This window comes from Ambystoma mexicanum, chromosome 1p (genome assembly GCF_040938575.1).
Source record: "Ambystoma mexicanum isolate Mex_15411 chromosome 1p, UKY_AmexF1_1, whole genome shotgun sequence".
Classification (NCBI taxonomy): domain Eukaryota; kingdom Metazoa; phylum Chordata; class Amphibia; order Caudata; family Ambystomatidae; genus Ambystoma; species Ambystoma mexicanum.
In genome coordinates this window covers 42,287,381-42,314,150 of record NC_090921.1, presented here as the reverse complement: position 1 = coordinate 42,314,150, position 26,770 = coordinate 42,287,381, and the positions used below count along the sequence as shown (strand labels likewise).

The 26,770-nt window shown below is 47.0% G+C and overlaps 1 protein-coding gene across 2 annotated transcripts in view; it reads right to left on the bottom strand.

Moving 5' to 3' along the window:
- LOC138565826 (zinc finger protein ZFP2-like) overlaps positions 1 to 26,770 on the bottom strand; it is a 117,369-nt gene that overhangs the window by 73,920 nt on the left and 16,679 nt on the right. Inside the window, exons 3-4 of one of the 2 annotated variants that reach the window (XM_069643010.1) lie at positions 18,505 to 18,603; positions 1,225 to 1,320 (exon numbers count right to left, since the gene is read on the bottom strand). In XM_069643010.1, the coding sequence (XP_069499111.1) occupies positions 1,225 to 1,320; positions 18,505 to 18,603 (195 nt within the window). The remainder of the gene's footprint in view (positions 1 to 1,224; positions 1,321 to 18,504; positions 18,604 to 26,770) is intronic. The other variant, XM_069643012.1, reaches the window with a different exon arrangement.

The following is a 26,770-nucleotide window of genomic DNA, read 5'->3' as shown; positions in this document are numbered from 1 at the left end:
TATGTGCCTAGAAGGATTTGATCCACAACTCTCAGACTCAGCAAATCCTTAGGCTTCACCATTGACAACAATCTGTGCTTCCAGAAACAAATAGCTAAGAAGGACCAAATAGCCTGGCTCAGAATCTCTTTTCTTTGATGAATCAAACCCTTCATCCTGCCACGAGAGTTCTGGACCGTAGTGCAGGCAAATGCCTTCCTAACAGGGCTCCCAGCTGCTCACTCGGCTCCCTAAAAGCAGTCCACCACGCTGCAGCAATTTTTATTACAGGAGCACAGAAATTTGACCAAATTACCCCCACTCTACATGAACTACATTGGCTTCCACTCCAAGCCAGGATACTGTTCAAGACTGCATGCATCATCTATAAAGCAGTCACAAATAGCCCACCAGCGTACCTGGCTGCCGAGCTCCACATATCTGGTGGCACACGCTCCACGCAGAGCAAATCTTCCATCCTGCCCGGATCACAACTCGTCCACAAAGAGAGGACCCACATAAATTCCTTCTCTTGTCATGCACCCACCCTCTGGAGCTCGATCCGGATGTCAGATCGGAATGCCCCCACAATTCTCCAATTTTGCAAATCTCTCAATACTTGGCTCTTTCAACAACACCTGACCAAGGACTAATTCCAATGGATGCACATACCGATGCACAGACGTCACAGTAATGCGCTACTAATAAAAGATGCCAGCCCAAATGCTGGCTACCCACACTCTGTACAGTGCTCCTCTGCTCACGAGCTAGGCCCGTGTTTTAAAAAATAAAATAAATACAGCTTAACCCATAATTTAAAGATATGTGCTTGGGAAGAAGGTCATTTGCCCTCCTCTTGGCGATGGAGAATTAAGAGCACTGGAGCCCACAAGTAGGTAACTATACACGTTACAACAGCAAGAAGCCATTAATCTATGAAGGTCACAGTCAACAATATGAAAACATAAATAAAGAAATGGGTTTTATAAAGTGTATGGTACTATTGTAAAAGCATCCCAATACCAAACTGGCTTCAGGAAAAGCAGAGCTGGCATGTGCTTCTGTAGAAAGCAGTGACTCCATGGAGGTCCAGAGAAAATCATCAGATCTCGTTTTATGCATGCAACAATGAAACGCGTGTTAGGACTGGTGCATGCCCTGAATACATGTAATTTACCAACCTCTGCAGTGATCGTTCCCAGTTTCATTTCCTTTCAGTTTATGCAGGAAGTGATATCAACTCACCTTCGTTCCTATTGCTGCCTTCACTCATCTCAGAGGCATGGTGGTCTAGGGAATCGTCTTCTCCTTCTTCAATGATAAATGAAATAATCTCATTTTCTGTGTGTTAAAAGAAATAGTATGTTAAATAAGATACATTTTTTAGAATTTGGAGATCTGATTAGAAGCTTAGGATTCAAATGTTGATCCCACTGTTAATCGCTTACTCTAACCTTAAACTTCTTTATAATGTTATGCTATAAAAAGAATGAATGGTGCAGGATTTAGATCATATTTCAAAAACGCAGAGAGGGCAAGATGCAACTGTGACTGCTTGAACAGCTGTCTAATAGGTAAGGTACGATAATATATTTGTGCACTGAGGTCGTTCTGAGCTCTGTCTATAAAACTAGTTACTTGATATCCCCCAAAAGAATGTAAACACGAAGAACCAATGTGGTCAGTGGTCTTTTACCAATAACTGATAAAGAAACAACGTTTATAAAACCATGATTTCAAAAAGGAGACAAGAATGAATTGGGTTCTGTGGTGGATCTGAATCAGGACACGGACAACAAGGTCATGTTCAAGAGTTTTATTTGCTCTTTCAAAGTAATAGAATATGCGTTTTCCCAAAGTCTACAGATCAAAGCCCTAGTGATAAAAGAAAAAAGTCCAAAGAGTGCTTGTCAGGAACTCTGCAAAAATAACAGTACAGTGCTCTGTTGGTAATCCTATTCTAACATAATCCCCTTCCCCATAAAAGAAAACAACAAAACATAAAGGGAACTATTAACTAAAAGGGATGGCTGCAGGAACCTGAACTGTAACCGTTCTCCATCCTTTCAGAAAAGGGCTTTTGCCCATAGCCCAAATTCAAGATAGAAAGTTCAAAGGTGTTCGAATGCTGTCCTGCAATCAGCCAGTCTCTCTCCCCCACCGCAGGGTATTCCTTCAGTCTTTCTTCCTCCCTACTCTGGGGTGCTCTAAATATCTCACCACTCTTGGGTTCTTCTATTTCTCACATCCCAATTTGGGGTTGTCTTCGTCTGGGTTTCTTTTCCTGTTTACTCCCCACTCTGGGGGTACTTTAATCTCTCCTCCTCCTCCTCCTCCTTACCCCACTCTGGGCCTTTCACTCCCCTCCTCTGGGGTATTTTTTGTCTTTCTCCACTCTGGTTCCTTTATCTCTTTTCCCCCCGCCTCCTTTTCCACTTGAGCGGCTGTGTCCTGACTGCCTCAAGCGGTGCTCTTTCAGGAAGTACTTTCAGTGTGTTAGACTTTCTTATTGCCAGAGCTGCTTTCAGCTGGGCACCACACCTGCCTTCCGTGACTCTTTTCCTTTCTTCTCTCAGATTATTGGTCGGTCTGGAGTCCCGACTTTGCAGCTGGGCTCTGCTTTGGCCATAGGAGGATCTGCTCCCTTGGTCTTGCAGCTCCATCCGTGCGGAGTGGATTACGCAACATTTCATCTGGGTTCTGCGTCAGCCTTCTGAGAATCTTCCTCCTCATTCTTGCAGCTTCACTGAGCTGCTCCTGCCAGCCATCAGCTGCATCTCGCTGCACTCCCACTCTGGTGCGAGTCACGGTCCTCCCTGCTGGCACTGGCATTCTCTCTCACTCTCGCTGGCCACACCTCCTCTGGTCTCCTTGGCGCTGTTAAACTCTGCAGGGCTGCTGAGTCTTTCCTGATTTGATCTTTCAGTGACGCTCCTACAAGGGGCTGGTTAACTCATCCCCTTATATCTTCACAGGAGATTGGACACAGGTTAAGGTCAAAAGCAAAGTCAGTCATTAGAAAGGGTGTGCATTGGGATATTGTAAAACCTGGCCCCTAAACATAGGTGTTAGTAACTGAGGGGAGGGATGGTGACTTGTACCCCTACCAGAGTCTCTATCCCTTAAGAGGAAGTCACCTCCCCAGTGAACTTATCCTGTGCAAAAAGCAATTGTTTGTGTGATCAAGCCCACTGTGTGAGGAATGTTTTCATTTTGTTGTTGTTATGTTAAAGTTGTCTTTACTGTATTGGAATTACGGTATGCGTACAATGCTGAAATGATAGCAAAGATAACCTGAAGTAAGCTAAATGTATGTGTATAAAAGCCAAAAAAAGACGCTAAAATAAATAAGGGGGAGTCACCTCCAGAGGGACCCTGCTTGCCCCGCCCCCTGTGGGAGGGGTCGGAAATGAGATGTGGGCACACAGTGGTAGTTTTCTCAACATCAAACATCTTTATTAAAAGAAAAGGGCTGGATCAAGGCCTCCCTGTCCCTTTCATAAAAAGAGTTTCCCTAACTAGGAAACTATAACTAAAGATCAGTCTTTGTCTCATCGTCAGGATTAAGTAAAGTGTCCTTGTGCCCAAAACATATCTGACTCTCACACTAGAAATGAAAAAAATAAAAAGTGTACGGAAAAATGTCTCTGATCCAAGTTGAGCCAAAAAGTGTTCAAATGTGAAGCAAACAGATACATTCAACAGAAATGGTTTCCTCCGAGTAGGCTTCCTTGGGTCCAGAGGGTGGTTCCCTTCCGCTGGATTATTTCAGGAAGATGGCGAGAGCATCTTTACCAAACAGTGCTCTCTTAAAGATAGTTTCCATTTAACAACTTTCCAAAGCTGGTAAAAGTGTCTCTTTTATACAACAATCACTTCGTGGTATACTCCCCAGCCAAGCATCCCCCAGCCAAGCACCCCCCTGGTATACTCCCCAGCCAAGCACCCTTCAGTGGATTCTTTAGATTCCCTGGTATACCCCGCAGCCAAGCACCCTTCAGTGGATTCTTTAGATTCCCTGGTATACTCCCCAGCCAAGCACCCTTCAGTGGATTCTTTAGATTCCCTGGTATACTCCCCAGCCAAGCGTCCTTCAGTGGGTTCTTTAGATTCCCTGGTATACTCACCAGCCAAGCACCCTTCAGCGGATTCTTTAGATTCCCTGGTATACTCCCCAGCCAAGCACCCTTCAGTGGATTCTTTAGATTCCCTGGTATACTCCCCAGCCAAGGACCCTTCAGTGGATTGTTTAGATTCCCTGGTATACTCCGCAGCCAAGCACCCTTCAGTGGATTCTTTATATTCCCTGGTATACTCCCCAGCCAAGCGTCCTTCTTGTGGATTCTTTAGATTCCCTGATATACTCTCCAGCCAAGCATCCTTCAGTGGGTTCTTTAGATTCCCTGGTATACTCTCCAGCCAAGCGTCCTTCAGTGGATTCTTTAGATTCCCTGGTATACTCTCCAGCCAAGCGTCCTTCAGTGGATTCTTTAGATTCCCTGGTATACTCCCCAGCCAAGCGTCCTTCAGTGGATTCTTTAGATTCCCTGGTATACTCCCCAGCCAAGCACCCTTCAGTGGATTCTTTAGATTCCCTGGTATACCCCCCAGCCAAGCACCCTTCAATGGATTCTTTAGATTCCCTGGTATACTCCCCAGCCAAGCGTCCTTCAGTGGGTTCTTTAGATTCCCTGGTATACTCCCCAGCCAAGCGTCCTTCAGTGGATTCTTTAGATTCCCTGGTATACTCCTCAGCCAAGCTTCCTTCAGTGGATTCTTTAGATTCCCTGGTATATTCCCCAGCCAAGCACCCTTCAGTGGATTCTTTAGATTCCCTGGTATACTCCCCAGCCAAGCGCCCTTCAGTGGATTCTTTAAATTCCTTGGTATACCCCCCCCAGCCAAGCACCCTTCAGTGGATTCTTTAGATTCCTTGGTATACCCCCCCAGCCAAGCACCCTTCAGTGGATTCCCAAGCGCCCTTCAGTGGATTCTTTAGATTCCCTGGTATACTCCGCAGCCAAGCGCCCTTCAGTGGATTCTTTAGATTCCCTGGTATACTCCCCAGCCAAGCGCCCTTCAGTGGATTCTTTAGATTCCCTGGTATACTCCCCAGCCAAGCGCCCTTCAGTGGATTATTTAGATTCCCTGGTATACTCCCCAGCCAAGCGCCCTTCAGTGGATTCTTTAGATTCCCTGGTATACTCCCCAGCCAAGCGCCCTTCAGTGGATTCTTTAGATTCCCTGGTATACTCCCCAGCCAAGCGCCCTTCAGTGGATTCTTTAGATTACCTGGTATACTCCCCAGCCAAGCGCCCTTCAGTGGATTCTTTAGATTCTGGGTATACTCCCCAGCCAAGCACCCTTCAATGGATTCTTTAGATTACCTGGTATACTCCCCAGCCAAGCGCCCTTCAGTGGATTCTTTAGATTCTGGGTATACTCCCCAGCCAAGCACCCTTCAATGGATTCTTTAGATTCCCTGGTATACCCCCCAGCCAAGCACCCTTCAGTGGATTCTTTAGATTCCCTGGTATACTCCCCAGCCAAGCACCCTTCAGTGGATTCTTTAGATTCCCTGGTATACTCCCCAGCCAAGCGTCCTTCAGTGGGTTCTTTAGATTCCCTGGTATACTCCCCAGCCAAGCACCCTTCAGTGGGTTCTTTAGATTCCCTGGTATACTCTCCAGCCAAGCATCCTTCAGTGGATTCTTTAGATTCCCTGGTATACCCCCCAGCCAAGCACCCTTCAGTGGATTCTTTAGATTCCCTGGTATACCCCCCAGCCAAGCACCCTTCAGTGGATTCTTTAGATTCCCTGGTATACTCCCCAGCCAAGCACCCTTCAGTGAATTCTTTAGATTCCCTGGTATACTCCTCAGCCAAGCGTCCATCAGTGGATTCTTTAGATTCCCTGGTATACTCCCCAGCCAAGCACCCTTCAGTGGGTTCTTTAGATTTCCTGGTATACTCCCCAGCCAAGCACCCTTCAGTGGGTTCTTTAGATTCCCTGGTATACTCCCCAGCCAAGCACCCTTCGGTGGATTCTTTAGATTCCCTGGTATACTCCCCAGCCAAGCGTCCTTCGGTGGATTCTTTAGATTCCCTGGTATACTCCCCAGCCAAGCGTCCTTCGGTGGATTCTTTAGATTCCCTGGTATACTCCCCAGCCAAGCGCCCTTCGGTGGATTCTTTAGATTCCCTGGTATACTCCCCAGCCAAGCACCCTTTGGTGGATTCTTTAGATTCCCTGGTATACTCCCCAGCCAAGCACCCTTCAGTGGATTCTTTAGATTCCCTGGTATACTCCCCAGCCAAGCACCCTTCAGTGGATTCTTTAGATTCCCTGGTATACTCCCCAGCCAAGCGCCCTTCAGTGGATTCTTTAGATTCCCTGGTATACCCCCCAGCCAAGCACCCTTCAGTGGATTCTTTAGATTCCCTGGTATACTCCCCAGCCAAGCGTCCTTCGGTGGATTCTTTAGATTCCCTGGTATACTCCCCAGCCAAGCGTCCTTCGGTGGATTCTTTAGATTCCCTGGTATACTCCCCAGCCAAGCGCCCTTCAGTGGATTCTTTAGATTCCCTGGTATACTCCCCAGCCAAGCGCCCTTCAGTGGATTCTTTAGATTCCCTTGTATACTCCCCAGCCAAGCGCCGTTCAGTGGATTCTTTAGATTCCCTGGTATACTCCCCAGCCAAGTGCCCTTCAGTGGATTCTTTAGATTCCCTGGTATACTCCCCAGCCAAGCGCCCTTCAGTGGATTCTTTAGATTCCCTGGTATACTCCCCAGCCAAGCGCCCTTCAGTGGATTCTTTAGATTCCCTGGTATACTCCCCAGCCAAGCGCCCTTCAGTGGATTCTTTAGATTCTGGGTATACTCCCCAGCCAAGCACCCTTCAGTGGATTCTTTAGATTCCCTGGTATACCCCCCAGCCAAGCACCCTTCAGTGGATTCTTTAGATTCCCTGGTATACTCCCCAGCCAAGCGTCCTTCGGTGGATTCTTTAGATTCCCTGGTATACTCCCCAGCCAAGCGCCCTTCGGTGGATTCTTTAGATTCCCTGGTATACTCCCCAGCCAAGCACCCTTTGGTGGATTCTTTAGATTCCCTGGTATACTCCCCAGCCAAGCACCCTTCAGTGGATTCTTTAGATTCCCTGGTATACTCCCCAGCCAAGCACCCTTCAGTGGATTCTTTAGATTCCCTGGTATACTCCCCAGCCAAGCGCCCTTCAGTGGATTCTTTAGATTCCCTGGTATACCCCCCAGCCAAGCACCCTTCAGTGGATTCTTTAGATTCCCTGGTATACTCCCCAGCCAAGCGTCCTTCGGTGGATTCTTTAGATTCCCTGGTATACTCCCCAGCCAAGCGTCCTTCGGTGGATTCTTTAGATTCCCTGGTATACTCCCCAGCCAAGCGCCCTTCAGTGGATTCTTTAGATTCCCTGGTATACTCCCCAGCCAAGCGCCCTTCAGTGGATTCTTTAGATTCCCTTGTATACTCCCCAGCCAAGCGCCGTTCAGTGGATTCTTTAGATTCCCTGGTATACTCCCCAGCCAAGTGCCCTTCAGTGGATTCTTTAGATTCCCTGGTATACTCCCCAGCCAAGCGCCCTTCAGTGGATTCTTTAGATTCCCTGGTATACTCCCCAGCCAAGCGCCCTTCAGTGGATTCTTTAGATTCCCTGGTATACTCCCCAGCCAAGCGCCCTTCAGTGGATTCTTTAGATTCTGGGTATACTCCCCAGCCAAGCACCCTTCAGTGGATTCTTTAGATTCCCTGGTATACCCCCCAGCCAAGCACCCTTCAGTGGATTCTTTAGATTCCCTGGTATACTCCCCAGCCAAGCGTCCTTCAGTGGGTTCTTTAGATTCCCTGGTATACTCCCCAGCCAAGCGTCCTTCAGTGGATTCTTTAGATTCCCTGGTATACTCCTCAGCCAAGCTTCCTTCAGTGGGTTCTTTAGATTCCCTGGTATACTCCCCAGCCAAGCACCCTTCAGTGGATTCTTTAGATTCCCTGGTATACTCCCCAGCCAAGCGCCCTTCAGTGGATTCTTTAAATTCCTTGGTATACCCCCCCAGCCAAGCACCCTTCAGTGGATTCTTTAGATTCCTTGGTATACCCCCCCAGCCAAGCACCCTTCAGTGGATTCCCAAGCGCCCTTCAGTGGATTCTTTAGATTCCCTGGTATACTCCGCAGCCAAGCGCCCTTCAGTGGATTCTTTAGATTCCCTGGTATACTCCCCAGCCAAGCGTCCTTCGGTGGATTCTTTAGATTCCCTGGTATACTCCCCAGCCAAGCGTCCTTCGGTGGATTCTTTAGATTCCCTGGTATACTCCCCAGCCAAGCGCCCTTCGGTGGATTCTTTAGATTCCCTGGTATACTCCCCAGCCAAGCGCCCTTCGGTGGATTCTTTAGATTCCCTGGTATACTCCCCAGCCAAGCAACCTTCAGTGGATTCTTTAGATTCCCTGGTATACTCCCCAGCCAAGCGCCCTTCAGTGGATTCTTTAGATTCCCTGGTATACTCCCCAGCCAAGCGCCCTTCAGTGGATTCTTTAGATTCCCTGGTATACTCCCCAGCCAAGCGCCCTTCAGTGGATTCTTTAGATTCCCTGGTATACTCCCCAGCCAAGCGCCCTTCAGTGGATTCTTTAGATTCCCTTGTATACTCCCCAGCCAAGCGCCCTTCAGTGGATTCTTTAGATTCCCTGGTATACTCCCCAGCCAAGCGCCCTTCAGTGGATTCTTTAGATTCCCTGGTATACTCCCCAGCCAAGCGCCCTTCAGTGGATTCTTTAGATTCCCTGGTATACTCCCCAGCCAAGCGCCCTTCAGTGGATTCTTTAGATTCCCTTGTATACTCCCCAGCCAAGCGCCCTTCGGTGGATTCTTTAGATTCCCTGGTATACTCCCCAGCCAAGCGCCCTTCGGTGGATTCTTTAGATTCCCTGGTATACTCCCCAGCCAAGCGCCCTTCGGTGGATTCTTTAGATTCCCTGGTATACTCCCCAGCCAAGCGTCCTTCGGTGGATTCTTTAGATTCCCTGGTATACCCCCCAGCCAAGCGTCCTTCAGTGGATTCTTTAGATTCCCTGGTATACTCCCCAGCCAAGCGTCCTTCAGTGGATTCTTTAGATTCCCTGGTATACTCCCCAGCCAAGCACCCTTCAGTGGATTCTTTAGATTCCCTGGTATACTCCCCAGCCAAGCACCCTTCAGTGGATTCTTTAGATTCCCTGGTATACTCCCCAGCCAAGCGTCCTTCAGTGGATTCTTTAGATTCCCTGGTATACTCTCCTCTCAAGCACACATTTACAATGTATTTTCCTTTCATACACTTTACAGCGATTACCTGGCATACTCCTCTGCCAGGAATCCCCCTCTGGATCTTGCAGATTCCCCTGAAACACTCTCCTGCCAGGTATCTCTTCCCCAAAGGCACACTGCCTGATGAACTCTGTTTGCCAGGACTTCTTTTAATGTTCTTTTAAACTTTCAGTGTAGCACAGTTGCACTCCTGCACTGTCTATACTCTGTTAGCTTTTGATGCTGCATGTTCTAACTTTCCCCATATCGGCATCTCAGATATGGAGCCATGAACAAATTCCTGCTTCCAACTTCTTCATTAACATTCATCTGCGTGTAATAACCTTTGCTCCAACTTACTCCATCTTGACGTTTCATGAACGAGGATTTGTGCAAATTCTGTCTTTCTGCTTTACTTGATCGATATTCAAAATGAACTTTCAATTGTTTTTGTGCATGTCGGTACACCTTGGGGTACCCACTATCACTGGGCCCACTCAGTGTTGTTTTCTGACTCGTGACACACTGCTGTGGCAAAGTCCTCACTCAGGAACGGCGCCTCCTGCTTTTCCACCCTATGTTAGCTTCCCCGCCAGCTCTGAGTTCACTCGCGGGTGAAGCTGCTGTTTTCCGGCATGACCGCTCTCTGGAAAGTATTGCTGCTTCTGCCGGTTCTTGAGTGGTTCTTCTGTGGTGCTCGCCACGCTTCCCTAGGTCTCTCTAAGGAATGCTAACAAGCGGCAGCTTCAAAGCATCCGCCTTCTGTTCTGCTGCACGGTTAGTTCCCGTGCCTTTGCCTTCACTTGCGGTTCTACTTCCCTCTCCACCCACCCTGCTGCTCTGCTCGCCGTCACCGACTTGAAAGGGCAAGCCATTTTTAAAGGTCACGCATATTTGACCTTCACCATAACAACTAGTCTGCGTGTTGGACTTGAGGTTTCTTCCAATCCCTATGAACTCCTCCTTCCTCTTCCTCGTTTATGTACTTGAGGCATTGTGGGAGTTGTAGTCCTTAGGATTGCTGAACACAAACATCAGAGTAACAAGTTGTTAAATGTGAACTATGTATAATTGAGGTGTGAATGTTATGCTGCTCATAGTGTTTCCCAGGAAGGGTTCTTTGCGTCCTGAAATGGGAGGGATTTATAAAAGGACAATCATCCATTAAGGATTCAGGAATTATGTGGTCTTCCGCATTTATAAGTGGAGGATACAGTTTCTCCCCTGATGGAGCCGGCACTTTTCCCTGACAGCCATCTCCGCCCATGTGATCCTCCCTCATAATACCACCCCCTGTGGCCAAGATCAGGTAATGCCCGCCTTCCTGTGGCCACATGGGAGGAGCTATTTGGCTGGGGATCATTGATGGCTCCACTGGAGTCATCACACTTAGGAGGTGCTAAGCACAGTAAGCCGCCTCCCTAGTCCCAAAGAGGGTGGTTCCCCCTTGGGGAAAGTAACGATCTCCCTGGAACCGTCACAGTTCCCTTTCATAGAATAATATACAGATGTTTTGTTTAGTATGATACCCTTTGTCACGACACAGAGTCAGATCAACACAATGCAAATATACAGGTGTATGTTTACACAATGATGTATTAAGAATATGTATAGGGCCGGGCCAAAATGGTTGTAAGTACACCTAAAATTCTTTAATAACAAGATGGCTTGTCCTCTAGATTAGTAGTTCAAGTCCCTGCTTGTAAATGATAATCAAGACCTCTCCCTAGGTAGAGGGTCATTTTACAGTCACTTACATTCCTAGCGGTTTGAGTGTCTCCCACACTTCTTATTTGTCCCTTTGGCTGCTTTAAATCTGGTCCTCTTCTCTTTGTTCCTGGCTCAGGGGAGACCAACTTGCCCCTGGTTCTCTGCGTCTATGTGTGCCCACACGTTACACCACTGGAGGACAAAGACTGGGGACAAACAGTATCTGGCAAAGAGAAACCGCTTCCACCAGGAGGCTGGCAACTGGTTTTGGCTTAATGGCTCGAGCTCTACTTACTTGCCACCTCCATTTCTTAGGGTATTGGCCGGAATGGTCTCATGCCTGAGTGGAACTGCCATGCACCTCCTGTTCTCCCCCCTCCTGTCCGTCTCTACTCCTGTATCTTGACTTTGTGCCATGAGCTTTGTGAGGGGTCAGTACCACAAGACTCAAAAAGTGTCATTTTATTGAAGAAATTATATCAAGAAAATACCTTGCTTGCCCTACCCCAAACAGGGGAATTCCCTGCCTAGTCTAAAAGTTAGGGGAACATACTTTAGGGAAAACTGGCCCTCACACTAAATGATAACACAATATAAGCGTAAGGTCCCTTCCCCAGGATTTAAAGTCAACTCAAAATATTCAGCAAAAGAAAAGAAAGGGTTTGAACATGCTCTTGATAGTTCCAAGTTAAAGAAAAAATCAAACAAAAATCCACTTTGTTCCTGGATGAAAGATCCCCTTCCAACTTTCAGAAATGAAATGGCACCAATGGTAATCCTGGTCACGATAAATGGTTCCCTCTTCCAGACAGTTTGCCTCCGTTCAGAAGAAGGTGTAATATCCCCACTTTCCACAACACACAGTTCTTAATCAACAGTTAGACTTGGTTATTTACACCTTTACACTGGTATATTTGTCAGGATGCTTTCTTTGTGCTGCTGCTTCCACTTCAGCAACCACATTTCTACTGTTGGTGCTATGAGAACAGTCACCTTTGTCCCACAGCACATTACTGGTTCAGACCACTTCAAGGTTACATCTGCTTACAACCTATACCACCACCGTTTTAAGTACTACTACCACAACTCAGTACTTTGAACTATTAGGCAGGTATTTGACAAGACTCTTCAACCTCTTCAGGTAGGCAAGGCACTCTTTCTTGTAATGATCTCAAAAGGGGCGGCCCCTTTGCCTCTCCTCTCAGTCTGCCACACTAACAGCCTGGTTCTGCCCCCAAGACTCACTTCTCTCTGGCTTCTGGAGCCTTTGGCTCCACAGGTTGTGTCACCCTCAGAATATTCTTCACAGGCAATTATTGCCCCTTCCCTGCTTTGCTCACACCTTTCTGCCAGTTAGAAGCCCAAATCATTTCCAAAAAGCCTTGGTGCCACTCTCTCAGCTTCAGGTAATACTTGCACACGAGTGTTAACTTCACAATGCAGTTGGATGGCTCTGTAACTATTGAAAAGGTTGGTTTCACCATAAAAAGGGGGTGCCTCTTGGCTTGGGTAATGCTTGCTCTTCAGTTCAATAGTTTAGACTCTTTACTTTGTAGAAATTAAAAGAATGTCACTTCCAGATACAGCATTAAGATTCAGTCTTTCAGTCGAGGAACTGTGTACTGAGATATCAGATAACACATGGAGGAAATTTTGCTCCCACATTCGCCATGTCTCCCTCAATTTCAGGTTTTACTGTATGCAATATAAGCTATTAAACAGGCCATATTACACTCCCTATAAAATTGCGAGGTTCACTAGGAACCATGTACAGGCCTGCGCTAGGTGCCATTGTGAAGGTGCTGACCAGATCCACTTGTTCTGGAGCTGCACAAAACTCAGCAGGTTCTAGGATGGAATCCTACATGCGCTCTCTGATATTGTGGTTGCAACGGTTGACCCTGATCCGTTTGGTGTGTTGTTTGGGGTGTGGAGAAGCGACAGTGCCAAGAAAATGGCCACATTTCTTAATGTCAGTTGTATGTTGGCTAAGAAATGTGTCTTACAATGTTGGAAGCGCCCCTCCCCCCTTTGAAATGTGGCTGAAGGCACTCACCTGGACTCAGACTTGCGTAGAGGAATACATCAACTCCCTTCCCGCCCCAAACAATTTTGGTCTGCATTCTACACCTACCTCATCAACTTATCCAAGGATAATTCAGAGTCGCTCTCACCTGCTGCCTCTCGTGTAATATGTGATTCCACAGAGTTATGTTATGTTGAACTATGCTCAATGTAATCAGGAACAACTATATGTGATAATTGCCACTGTGTGCTGTGCACTATACTCGCCTAATTAGATGTAAAATGTCTGTATGTTGTAAATCTCTGCCTATAAAAAAAGTTTTAAAAAAAAATTGAATTCAGTCTTTCAGTTAAAAACACAATTAGGAGCAGACAACATATCTTTCAAGTAGATTTCAAGGTTTAAAGAGGATTAAAGAATTGTATTCCTGTGTAACGGCAAAGGATAAAGTTCTGACTTCCTTTGGGAATCACTTTTAGGCACACGCAACCTTTTTTATGTAGTTTTCAGACTTTATAACTAGTAACTCAGCAATTGCCAAGATGAAATATTCGGAAATGGTTTAGAGAGTGTTCCCTCTTCTTAATTAGGTACACTGACCACTCTATTTGACAGCAACAGTCTTTAAATAGTTCAACAATGGATTTCAGCAACTTTAGCTCTCACATGAACTTTAGCTCTCACATGTATGCAAGTGCTACATTTCCATTGTGAACAATACCTTGAATATAACAAACAGCTTCTGCTTGCATAAAGTCATACTCGACTCAATAAGGAGCAGGAGACAGTTACCGGCAAGGTCCGTGCAAAGTGTTAGAACGCTGTGCCTTACTCACTGGCTTCCTAGTGTGAGAATCCAAAGGGTGTCTTACTTACTAGTCCCCAGGGTTCTTTCTCTCCCTCTCAGGTGGCCAGGGCACGGCAATCGCCTTTGGGTCAAGACCTTGGGAGTGGGCCAGTGAGGGAGGATCACCTGGGTGGGGGATCTTCAGGGAGTGGGGGTGAGACAGCCGAAGGTGAGATGCGGTATCCCCCACTTTCCCGTGCTGATACCCCATCCTATTTCAAAGGATTCTCCAACGTACCAACTACACTCCCCCTTTCTACACAAACACTGGGCCAAGGAAGAATATGAGAGTAAAGAAGCTAACACTTACTTATCTCATTATACATGTCCCGATATTCAGGTCAGGTAAAGTCAGGCACTTTACCTTTATCACATACATCTTATACCAATTAGCTCCCCCCACACGGATAAAAGGCGGAACATCGAGACACACTCTGAGGAAGTCGAGACACGAAAAGGGGTCTTCCGGGGCAAAAGGCGAACCCACTGGAGAAGGATGATCAATCGAGGAACCAGAGCGAAGGGTAGGGGAAACATGAAGGTCCCTAAAGGAGGTTGTTGCCTCTGGGAAAGCCGTGAAGGATACGTGGAGAAAGCCAAATCCCAGACAGGAAGCAGCCTGTATTGCGTGTCAAGGATGCCAGTGACCCTCCTGGGTGAACGTCAGAGGTGGGAAGCCGAGGTCAAGCCTGTAGTATCAACCTTGACTTGTGATTCAAAGCTGCAGGGACAAGAAAGGAATGCACACACCCGGTGCGTTAACAAAAAGACATGAAAGGCTGGTTTGTGTCAAGAAAAGATTGAAGCCGCAACATTGTATCTCACAATTGAAGGTTGCGCGCATGCTGATGAGACGCAAAAGAAACTCTAAGGTTACTGATTACTGCGAAGCCAGTGATACAAAGTAGAAAGGAAGTAGCCCACTCGAAAGTCTCAGCAAATTGTTTGAGGTCTTCTTATAAAGCGGCAAATGAACAAACTGTGAAATGTGCAATGGTCAAGATTAATCCTGTCGAAAGGGGAATTTAAAAGATGATTGTTTAAGAGAAAGATCTCTTTGAACTTTGCTGATTGTGTCATGGAAGTACCAAGAGACACTGGAGCAAGTACCACAAGGGAGATAAAGTGAAAGTCGAAGTGGTCCTGCAGAAGTCTATGGAAACATCCTGGCACATTCAGTGAATGGTCCGAGCCCGACTGACGGAGACCTGTAATATGAAATAAGATAGGGGAAGGGAACCCCTAACAAAGTCGAATAAAGCTTGGGGAATGGAACCCCTGCAAGTGCTGCGATTGCGAGGTCCGAGCTCGATTGAGGGAGACCTACATGAGCAGTTGTTGAACTCGTGAAAGAACTTTCAGAAAACTGGAATAAGTGACTAACATGGAAAGCCAAGCAGGCCTCGACCCACGTTTTGAACTGCCTTTTTTTGATAACCTGAGTGTGTCATCATGTTTACGAGGGTCGCCTTACTTCGTGCTTTCCAGCGTGGGGAGGAGTGCTGACTCAGCCACCTTGATCTTTTATGTTATAACACTGACTTTTCTTTGCATACACATTACCCTTTACACACTTTTTGTATAAGAGAAAATGCAGGCATTATGTTTTGTTAGCATAGGTCATTTTGATTTGACAAAGACTGACTAGGACTGTGTTCTCTTCATTATTTGATGGTATAGACTAATCCCATCATAGCTATAGGGCAAGTAGGAATTTTTCCAAACCCCAAGATTTGAATAAAGGTTTTGAATCTTGTAACTTCTGTGTCAAGTGTTATATTTGTGATAACATGCCTCCCTTACATTAGAAACTTGCTTTGCAGGTTTCATTGCTGTCCCGACTTCCGCTACCACTTCTCCTGCTTCTGGCTCTCTGGGAACAACACCATTCTCCTGCACGGATGTCTCCGGTCCGGCCACTCGAATTGGGAGCTCCTTAGCCTCCCGAGACCCTCAGCTTGCCTATTGCTTCTGGCCTTAGTCTCCTGCACATCCACAGCTCTACAATCACAGCAATCAGGCTCACATGGGGAAACCTCAGTCTCTTGCATGTCTTCCGCTGCGCAGCATCTTCAGATTTTGGGAGAACAGGACTCTCTCAGAACTTGCAGGTGAAATCTGCCGTCTCCACGTTCCAGCACCCTTCTTGTGCTCCCATTTCTGTGTGAATTGCCAGCCTCATGCTTCTTCTCTGCTTCTACCGCTACAGCCTGCACCCCTGCCAACGTCCCAACTCCTTCTACTCCTGCTTTCCTGAGGGGGCCTTTAATGCCTCACAGGTTCAGCAATAGTCTTCAGGTGTGGTCTACTAGCCTTAATTGCCTGACTACTGAAATGGCTGTTAGGCTTAAATGTCTGACTGTCACATCTGTATGCCTCTTCAGCCTTCTCCCTCGTCTCAGTAACCCTAGGATTCTGGGACTGGTAGTTTCTTTTAAGAAAATTAGGTTTTTCCACTTCTGCAGTTTAGCAAATAGCCATCAAAAGTATGGGATTAAGGGGAAAGTTAAACAGGGGGTTGTACCGGTCTTCCTTGTCTGCACCCCAGAGGAGACTTTAGGCAGGGTGTCAGTGAGGGAGTTGTAGGTTTCTTCACAGCTGGTACCACAACTCCTCCTATCTTCACTGACTCGTCTCTCTCTGGTCTGTCAGCAAACTTCCAGCTTAAATCGCTTCCCTTCCTCCTCCTTGAGGTTCTCTTCCCATCCACCTCAAGGTCTCCTCTAATCTCCTTTAGATCTCTCCCCTTCTAAACTCTTCATGAGGTTATTGCTTCCCTCCACCTGAACATATTCACAGCCTCCTCTCTCTCTCTGCTTGCAAGCAAGCTCCTGTTGATGTCTCTCACCAACTCTTCTGCCTCCTGCTCCCACCTGAACTGTGATGTTTTCTCAACTTCTACTGGCTGCTCTCCCAACCTTCCCGCCTCCCATCCTCCTTCCTCCAACTCTATTCCACTACATCGCTACACCTCCAGCAACCTACAGTACTTGCTCAACAACTCCTCACACCCACATTTATGTCAAAGTAGCAATTCCTTTTTAAAGCGGCCTATCGCTTCCCATGGCAGTGTCCTGCTTGGAAGTGGGACTTCTGTATGTACCCAGGATGCTATAATGATTTCACCTGATTGCAATGCATTTCTGCAGTGGCATGCAGCCCTGCGGGATGAGCTGATTACGTTCCCTATGCACGCTGAGTACACTGTCGAGCAGACAGCCCTCTCACTCTCCTTCACAGACTAACAGTAGCCATGCTGGCTCTGCTCCTGGTGCCTCTGGCATGCAGCTTCGAGGGCCAGCCATATCAGTAAGGTCTCCAATGTTTGTCTCCATATCAGCGGGCCACAGGTGGACCACAACCCACATGGTCAGTAGAGTAATGGCTCACACACAGCATATGGGGACCCCTTAAAGAGGTAGGGGCCTGGAGGTGCACCACTAGTGACATCCCACTGCCTTGGATTTTAAAAGGTGGGCTGATTTGGTAAATTCCATGTGTACCCCTTTCGGGCCAAGCCTCACACAATTGAAATGCAGCCATCAGTCTCTGGGTCACTGCATCCATGACCCCCAGGAACAGGTAGGAAACATCGTCGTCCCATTTTGAATTATTAAAGAAATCCATATTTTAATACATATTATCCTACTAACTAAAAATAATATGCCAAAATGGTACACAGTGCAAGATTTCCACAACACAGACAACTTTATCAAATTTCTCGGCGATGTTTGAATAATAATTGCACAAATGAATGCAACACAGTCAACAGGTGGAAAAGAAAGACAGAAGCAAGGACATGCATTTCCTATTTCATGGAACTGGTAGCAGAAGTGAATAAGCATCGTTTCGAGAGATGCAGTGCGTGTGGAGGCAAACAAATGATGCAGAAAAATTGAATAATTGTATTCATTTGATTTTCATATGTGAGGAGCACATTTGCAGCTTCCAAAAAACAAAAAGGCGATGGCTGGAAGGTTTTGAATTAATCATAATTACGGACACAGCTCTGGGCAACCCTCCAGACCATTGTTTTTCGGCCTACCAAGTCATTATAGAAGGGGAAATACCATATGCACATCAGGCTTGGTCCCACCCCAAAAGGGGCAGTCCAGCCTGAACTGCTAAGTCACGGTGGTGTGGAAGGTTTACTAGAGCAACGTCAGTGGTTCAGATTAATTCAAAACCTTCCACCCATTACTTTATTTTGGTTACAGTTTGTCTCCTTATGTGAGAGAGGGTACGCCCAGACGTGGGTTCCTTGCTCACTGTGCAATAGGGAACCAAGCTGCACCTCACAGAGGAGGCCCAACAAGGCTGAAACATGTCTCGGGTTGCTTGTGTTTCCGTGCAGAGTGGACCTGGCCTAGCAGTTCGGGCCCGGTTGCTACCATTGAATGCAGTACTTGACTGATTTGCATATGGCACAACCCCTTTTGCAATGGCGCAAATGCACTGCCAGAGCAATGCCAGTGGTTCAGATCATTCAAAACCTTCCACCCATCACTTTGTTTTGATTATCATTTGGAGCTTTCAGCCAGGTAGCAACGTTTCACACCTAACCTTAAACAACATTCAAGCATTCATTCATTGCCAGGTTGCAGCGGAAGTGCTCTTCACTCACCTTCAGGGCTGTCACTGCCTTCACATGACTCAGGGCCCTGATGGCCCAGGGGCGCGGTTTCTTCTTCTTCTCTAACGATGAATGCAATAGGCTGGAACCCTATTAGTGAAAGGGACAGTTAGGCAGATCAAGGCTTGAAGCTGGGGTAGTCAATGTTGCACAAACTGACTTCTCTCCGAAGACAATTGAAGACTTGCAAATGGCCAGAGAAGCATTTGGATTTTTTAAAAACACATTTACCACATGTGTTAGTGTCTGAAGACAGCATGCAAACCCAGCATTAACGCTACAAACAGTCCTTGGGAATAGAAGACATGTGAACTGGAAAATCAAGCTGAAAGGAAATTCAAGCTTTGAAATTAATTTCCGATAAGCAGGAGCTAAAACCAGAGAGTGGGTGTAAGACATCATCCAGTAGGCAAGAGCTACCGCTGGGCAACCAAGAGAGGCTATGGAGTGCACTGCACATCTAACTTCCAGATGCACTATTTCACTTTTTGCTCATTATGTATTATCCATTCTATTTAAATGTGTCCCAATTCTTGTTTATTTTCATTCTCAAACACTCAAAGTTAATGTCACATTTGCATGTTTGTAAGGCACCAGCTGGCCTGGGGAGCCAAATGTAGCTCCTAGTGGCTGTTGGTCTCAAGCTAACCACTCTCTACTGGGCTACAAGCAGGAGCTAAAGAACTCCTAGGAATTTTGAACCTCAACATTGATTAAAAAAACTTGTCAGAGCCACCTTCAACACAATGCAGAACACGAAAATGGTCAGGAAGAGGTCGTACATGTGTAAATCAGAAATTGTGGTATGTCATATAATGGGGTTTACCAAACCCAATGGCTCGGATAGCAGTATTTTTGGCAGAAGGTCATCATATGGTTGCCTGGTGGATCCACATCAAACAGGTGTGAGTTATAAACAATTTGAAATTGCTAGAGTTGTGCTTATTAGGACACGCCAGCTCAAAGGGGTCCTCATGGTGGCCATGGTCGTGCAAGTGTGCTGGGGTGCAACAGTCATGGTGGCCTAATGCATGGGATCTGCTTTGCAGTCCAGCATTACAGCACAGCTTGTGGCTGTCAAAATGGAATTATGGGACGGCAGACCACCTTGGTGCTTGGAGATTCAGCAAGGGTCGTGTGAAGAATCAAGCGGATCCCTCACTGAAACCCTGCCTAAAGTCTCCTCCCATGTGGCCAGGGGAAGGCAGACACTTATTGATAATAATTATAATATATATCACAATCACTGGGGTACTGTACTGCAGAAGGATCGCCTGGGAGCAGACCGGGACCAGGGTGGTGAGAAGATTCCAAGGGATGAGACACAGTATTCCTCCTCTGACAGGAAGATTCTTCCCAATGTACCTGAAGAGGTCATGGATATCATCATTTTAATGTCTCTCAACCTCATATTAGATCTAGGGTTGTGAGCACTAAGGTTATAAAATCAGAGATAACTATAACAAAAGAGAGATCCTTTTTGGTATCCCAAACTAAATACCTTCCTCAGTCCCAAGGGTACAATGTAAAGGAGTATGGAAATGTCTTAACTAAACCATCTTCCTCTGTAATAGCTCAGTCTAATAGCCCCTCTATAAAAAAAACTTTATGGGATTTAAATCTACCCGTGCAAGTAATTCAAAAGTGGAAAAACCTAACTTTTTTGAAAGAAACTACAGGTCCCAGAATCCTAGAGGTTCTGATACGAGGAAGAGGGCTGAAGAGGCATGCAGATGTTGCAGTCAGGCAATTAAGCCTAGTAGCCATTGCAGTAGTCAGCAATTAAGGCTAATAGCCCACACCTGGAGACTATTATTGAACCTGGGAGGACAAAAGGCCCCCTCAGGAAGGAAGGAGTAGAAGGAGCTGGAAGTAGAGCTAGAAGGCAGACTGTAGCAGTAGAAGCAGAGTAGAAGCACAAGGCTGGCAAACCATGCAGACTTGGAAGAACAAGAGGGATGCCAGAATGTTGAGACAGCAATTTCACCTGCAAGTTCTGAGAGAGTCCTGTTCTCCCAAAGTCTGAAGTGCAGAGGCTGCACAGCGGAAGACGTGCAGGACAAATGGTTTTGCCCATGTGAACCTAACTATGACAAATAGACAGAAGCGCTCACCTGAAGAACGGCACAGGAGGCGGAGCTAAGCTACCAAAATCTCTCACACACCGCGGAGCGTGAGTGAAGTTGTCTGTGGCTGTCTTGCTAAGTCTGTTGTCCATTGAGTTTTCCAGGAGGCGCAGCTAGCAAACCTCTCACACACTGCCCCCAGCCTGACTTCCCCCCATCAATCACCCACCTCCGTACCATAGTACCATCCGCTGCATCACATGCTTGTCTCGCAGTGAATTCAATGACTCCAACCACCACAAGTGAGAAGAAAGGCTGCTATATTAAACACGACCGGAATAGGGGTGTCACGGTATTAGTTTTATGACGGTACGATACCCTTCTTGCCAAATGACGGTATATCATGGTTATCGCAGTATAGCAGGTGCAGTTAACTAATCTTAACAAATATTTTCTAAAAGGTCATAAATTGTCAGATTTACCATCATAAACAAAACCAGGCACCCAGGTCCAGAGTTGGGCTTTTCAACATACTTTCCACTGAAATGCCACCCCTTGCTTCCACCAAACACAAACACATGTGTGGAGAAGAGGAGGGGGGGGCTGCTGCAATTGGCAAAGCAAACTGAATAGCTTTTCTTAAGTGGTCATTTAGGCTTTAGGCTCCCACACTGGCTACTGGTGAAGATGAACATGTTGCCATCTTGATAACCTGCATGCCAAAGATCAATGGAGGCTGATGGTAGTATACGCTTGTGCGCATATACACACACACACGCACACACACTCTCTCTTTCTGTTACAGCCTTTAGTTTACTAACAAGCCAAAAGGTGTTCAGTAATCACGGACATGTTACCCTTTGGTATGGCAGCAGGGAATACCCACAGAGATGAGTGAATTTTGCAGTGTGACTTATTATATGTAAATTCAATGATAGAACCAGGGAAATCCTCCATTGTCATATGTTTAGCAAACATCCATTATAAATATATAAACCCCAAAACCGCCAACCCAAAGTAAACCCTTTTCCTTCTTGGCACTGTATTTATTCTTCCTATTGCTAACATATTGATTTTGTGTCAGGCACGTGTGGTTTATGGAATGGCATTCAAAACTGCTCCAACTGAAACTATTTGCAAACTGCACATCCAACAGTGCAAGGCCAAGACTGTGCAGCACTTGCTTACTGTAGCCTTTCCAAATCAGACTGAAAAGCACATTTAATGATATAAACGGTATACCGGTATAAACAATGTGACGGTTATTATTGTTCAATTAAGTGGTTCACGGTATCTTTAACGGTATACCGTTATACCGTTACATCCCTAGACCGGAATTGAGACCTCTCATCTCACAACAAACTTACATCAGAACGAGCCCCTTCCATCTAATCTAGCTACAACACATGGTGAACTAGTGGTCTCAGAAAAGTATCCTCAAGGCCAAAAACAAGTACATGAAGCTGACCTACAAAATCAAAGCACATGTGCAGCTCCTCTGTCACAAGCACATCAAATGGAAGCAAAGTCAATCAACAAGAACGTTAGCACCCATAGCACAATGACACTGACAAACCAAATCTTGGAGAGAAAATCAGATCAATTCTTCAATGATCCTCCGTATCAAATTATTTTAGAAGAAAAACTTATTTTAGAAGTACAAGACCTACAAGGATGCCCAATAGAGGCGTGGAAGTGCAAACTCATGAATGCTATAAAATGGGCGAAGAATGCAACAAAAGATATAAAACCTCCCGGAATTTAGTGGTAACCCCAAATGTAGCTCGGAAAAGAAAATGTAAATTTGATATTAGAACTGCAATCAGGCCACAAAATGAGACTGAGGCCCAGGCATCTAAAACTTCAAACATGTCAAGCAATAACTAAATTCAGGAAACATATGCCTAATAAAAGATATTACTTCCATTTCATTGCTTATTGAAAAGAACCAACATTGTCATACACTTTCTAAAATTGCCACTGCTGATCCTCCAACAATGCCAGAAAAGGAGCCTTTACATGGCATCAGATCAGAATTTGTTAAGAGGTTGGCACAAGCAGCGAAAATAAGTTGTGTAGATATAGAGACCGAAACGGACTCTGACTCTTCTTCAACATCAGATCATCGCATGAATCCTTGTTCTACGGTGCCCGGCAAAACATTCCTGATGAAAAGAAAGGCGAGCCCAACTAATAATAAAACCCAGTCTGCCTCACAACTACATTGCAATTTAATATCATCTCTAACCATTACACTTGCCCCATTTATGAAACTATATGAGGCGATTAACGACAGCTACAGTGATCAAGCTACCTTGCTAGCTATGATGAACGCTAAGCTAATCTACATCGAAACGTTTGTCAATACACGTGAATAATGCCTCGATAGGGAAAGCACCTCCAAATCACTCCTACAAAAATTACTATGCGAACATATGGCAGAGGTGGGGATAAACAGAAAAACTGCAATTGGGAGCAGCAAGAGAGATTCTAAAATGGGGCAAAGAACCTACAAGAAAATTATCAAGTGTGCTTTTAAAAGAAACATCAGCTCCGGCAAGTGGAATCATGACTAGTATTGTGGAAACTCCAAGCGAACAGAGCAAAAACAAATCAGTTAACGAGAGCACTATACTTCCCGATCATGATAAACAGGATCACACTCCGCTGACACTTACCACCCTGCAGGATATCGAGCAACTTCCAATTACAATACTAGAAGCGGAGGGCACCGAATCAACAGACACATATTAGATTCACTGCATAGAATCGAGCTCCAAAGAAGAGGACATTGCGGAAGACAAACATTATGAGATATTCCTTAAAGAAAAAATGAAAAGACAAGCGAAAATCAAGGCAAACCTTGCTCCGATCTCGTGAACAAAAAATAAGAAAATAAAAAAACATAACCTCCAAAATGTCAACGAAATTTAATGGATCAAAAGGATTCATAAGAAACCTTAAAGATCCTAATGAAGAGACGAGCCAACAAACTTTGGAAGTACCATTTAGAGAACAAAATGTACAGACTCGAATTAACCCAGACATATAATTCCAAAGTGAAAACCCAATCATGGAGACAGCGCAAACTGAAACTCCATCCGTCTCTACTTTGAATGGAAGAGTGATCCGAGTTTAACCACGAATTGCTGGACTTACCTACATACGACCATGATGAAGACGAGATGATGCCCATTAACATCACAAGTGTATCCAACACAGAAGGAACAAGTTACTTACCTGTAACTGTTGTTCTCCAGCACGGGTCTGGCATGGATTCACATGCTCATGAATATTCCCCGTCGTCAGGCTGGGAATCCTCGGTAAAGAAAAAAATCAGTTTCAGTTTAGTTTCTGAACTGTCTTTCTACTAATGACCAATTACTGGTCTCCGGGTCGTACTGCCCCCAGCCAATGACTGCCCTCAACCTAAGCCCCTCCTCTGGCAGCCATCTTCAGATTTGGTAGCACGTAAATTGGCAGTAGAACCAAGAGAAGAGCCGCAGAGGGGTAGGCAGGAGGGTTCGCATGTGAATCCATGTCAGACCCATGCTGGAGAAGAACAGTTACAGGTAAGTAACTTGTTCCTTCTCCAGCATGGGTTCTGGCATGGATTTGCATGCTCATGAATACAAGAATACATAGCAGTACACACATGCACACCACGGGAGGTGGCAAGGCTCAACATTAAGCATTACAAAACTCAACATTAAGCATCTCTTACCTGCTCACCAGGCTCACCTTCAGGCAAACAGTTTGCTCAGCGCTGCCTGGCTGACTCTGGACTCCTCCCTGGAATCCCGGTCGACGCAGGAGAATCTCGTGAAGGTGTACGTCGACCTCCACGTAGCAGCCCTACAGATGTCTATCAGGGGTACACCAGACAAGAACGCTGTGGTAGCAGCGATCGCTCTGGTCGAATGGGCTCTCGGACGGCGGGCAAAGGTCGGTTTGCCAACCGATGACAGTGCATAATGCAGCCGGAGAGCCATCTGGAAATGCAAGCTTTCGAGAGGGCCTTCCCTTGGTTCACAGGTCCCAGCTGTGATGTCTACCGAAGACTCTTCATGCGGTCGACGTAGAACTTCAGCGCTCTAGCCACATCCAGCGAGAGCAAAGTCCTCTCAGCCGGTGACGAAGGCGACGGGAAGAAAACAGGTAACACCAAAGGCTTGTTGAGATGGAAATCCGACGGCACCATGGGCATGAAGGAGGGGTGCGTCACCACCCTCGTCTCGTGGAACGTCAGGTATGGAGGTTTACAGGAGAGGGCCTGAAACTCTCCCACTCGTCGTGCAGAGGTGATGGCCACAAGAAACGCTGCCTTCCACGACAGGAACTTCAACGGTGCTGAATGCAGAGGCTGGAATGGCGGGCCCATGAGCCTGGTCAGCACCACGTTGAGCTCCCACGCCGGGGCCGGAGCCTTCACCGGCGGGAACGATCAGAACAGTCCTTTCATGAACTCCTTCACCAGGCGATGAGACCATAGGGATGACCGCCCCAGAGTTCTGGTGTAGCGGGAGATGGCCGCTAGATGGATCTTGATGGAGGCATGTGCCAGCCCCGCCTTGGCCAGCAGCAGAAAGTATGGCAGCACTTGAGGGGCCGTAATCCACAGAGGGTTAATCTTCTGTGCACTGCACCAGACAGAGAATCTCTTCCATTTGTGTCCATAGCACTTGAGAGTCGAGGACACCCTGGCCTTTGCAAACACCACCTTGCAGTCCGCCGGGATATCGTATCCTCCGAACTCTAGTGCTGCAGGAGCAAGGCCTGCAGGTTCAGCGACCCCGGGTCGTGGTGGAGCATGGCGCCTCCTTCCTGGCGAGAAGATCCACGTCTGTCGGCAGTATGACTGGGGGGGGAGGGGCGCTGACATGTCGAGAAGGTCTGGGAACCAAATCTGCCTCGGCCACACAGGTGCGATGAGATCATCTTGCACCTGGACCGTCTGAGTTGACAGATGAGTCGCAGCAGCAACGGTGGGAACGCATACAGGAACAGGCCGTCCCAGGGGAATGAGAAGGCATCGCCCATGCTCCCCGGCTGGGGAAACCTGCTGGCGAACCCACGGCACTTGCCGTTCATCACAAATAGGTCGATCTGGGGATTGCCCCATCGTCAGAATAGGAGATTCACTTGATCCTGCCGCAGCTCCCACTCGTGGCACGAGCACAGCTCCCTGCTGAGTGAGTCGGCAATGGTGTTCTTGATTCCTGCCAGATAGAAGGGTACCAGAAACATCCCTTGGGCGACGGCCCAGTGCCACAGATCCTGCGCTTCCTTGGATAGGGCTGGAGATCTGGTGCCCCCCTGCTTCCGGATGTAGAACATCGTGGTGGTGTTGTCGGTGAAGACTCTTACCACCTTGCCCTTGAGGGACGGAAGGAACGCGGCTCAAAGCTCCAAGACATTGATGTGTAGAGACCTCTCCTCCGGGAGCAAAGGGCCTCTTGCGTGGACAACTCCGGTGTGAGCTCCCCATCCCTCCAGGGAGGCATCCGTCATCACAGTTTCCTGATGTGCCGGGGTCTTGAAGTCCATGCCCGCCACCAGATGCGCGCGGGTGCGCCACTACCGGATCGCCTGGCGGAAAGTCTCGCTGAGTGAGATCCTGTCTTCGAAGCTGCCCGCCGCTTGCATCAAACGGGCGTCAAGGAACTCCTACAGTGGTCGCATCCGCAGTCTGCATAAGCGCACAAGGTGATTGCATGAGGACATCATGCCGAGTAGGGACTTGATGGACCTCACCCTGGACACTTCCATAGTCAACAGCCGTTGTACCTTGCCCAGGATGGCCTTCATCCTTTCCTCCGACGGCGAAGCCAGTCGCGCCACTGTGTCGAGCCTGGCTCCCAGGAACAGGGCGACTTGCAACGGTACCAAATGGGATTTCGCGAAGTTGATTGAGAATCCCAGATACGTGAGCAGTTGGACGATCTTCGCTGTGTGATCGACGGCAAGTTCTCTTGACCTTGCTCGGATGAGCCAATCGTCCAGGTAGGGGTAGACGTGGATCCCTTGCCGGCGCAGCCGCACCACCACTGGTGCCAGGCACTTGGTGAATACCCTGGGCGCTGACTTCAATCCAAAGGGAAGGGCCTTGAACTGAGTGTTGCCCTTGCACCACAAATCGCAGGAATTTGCGATGTCCTCTTAGAATGGGGATGTGGAAGTAGGCATCCTCC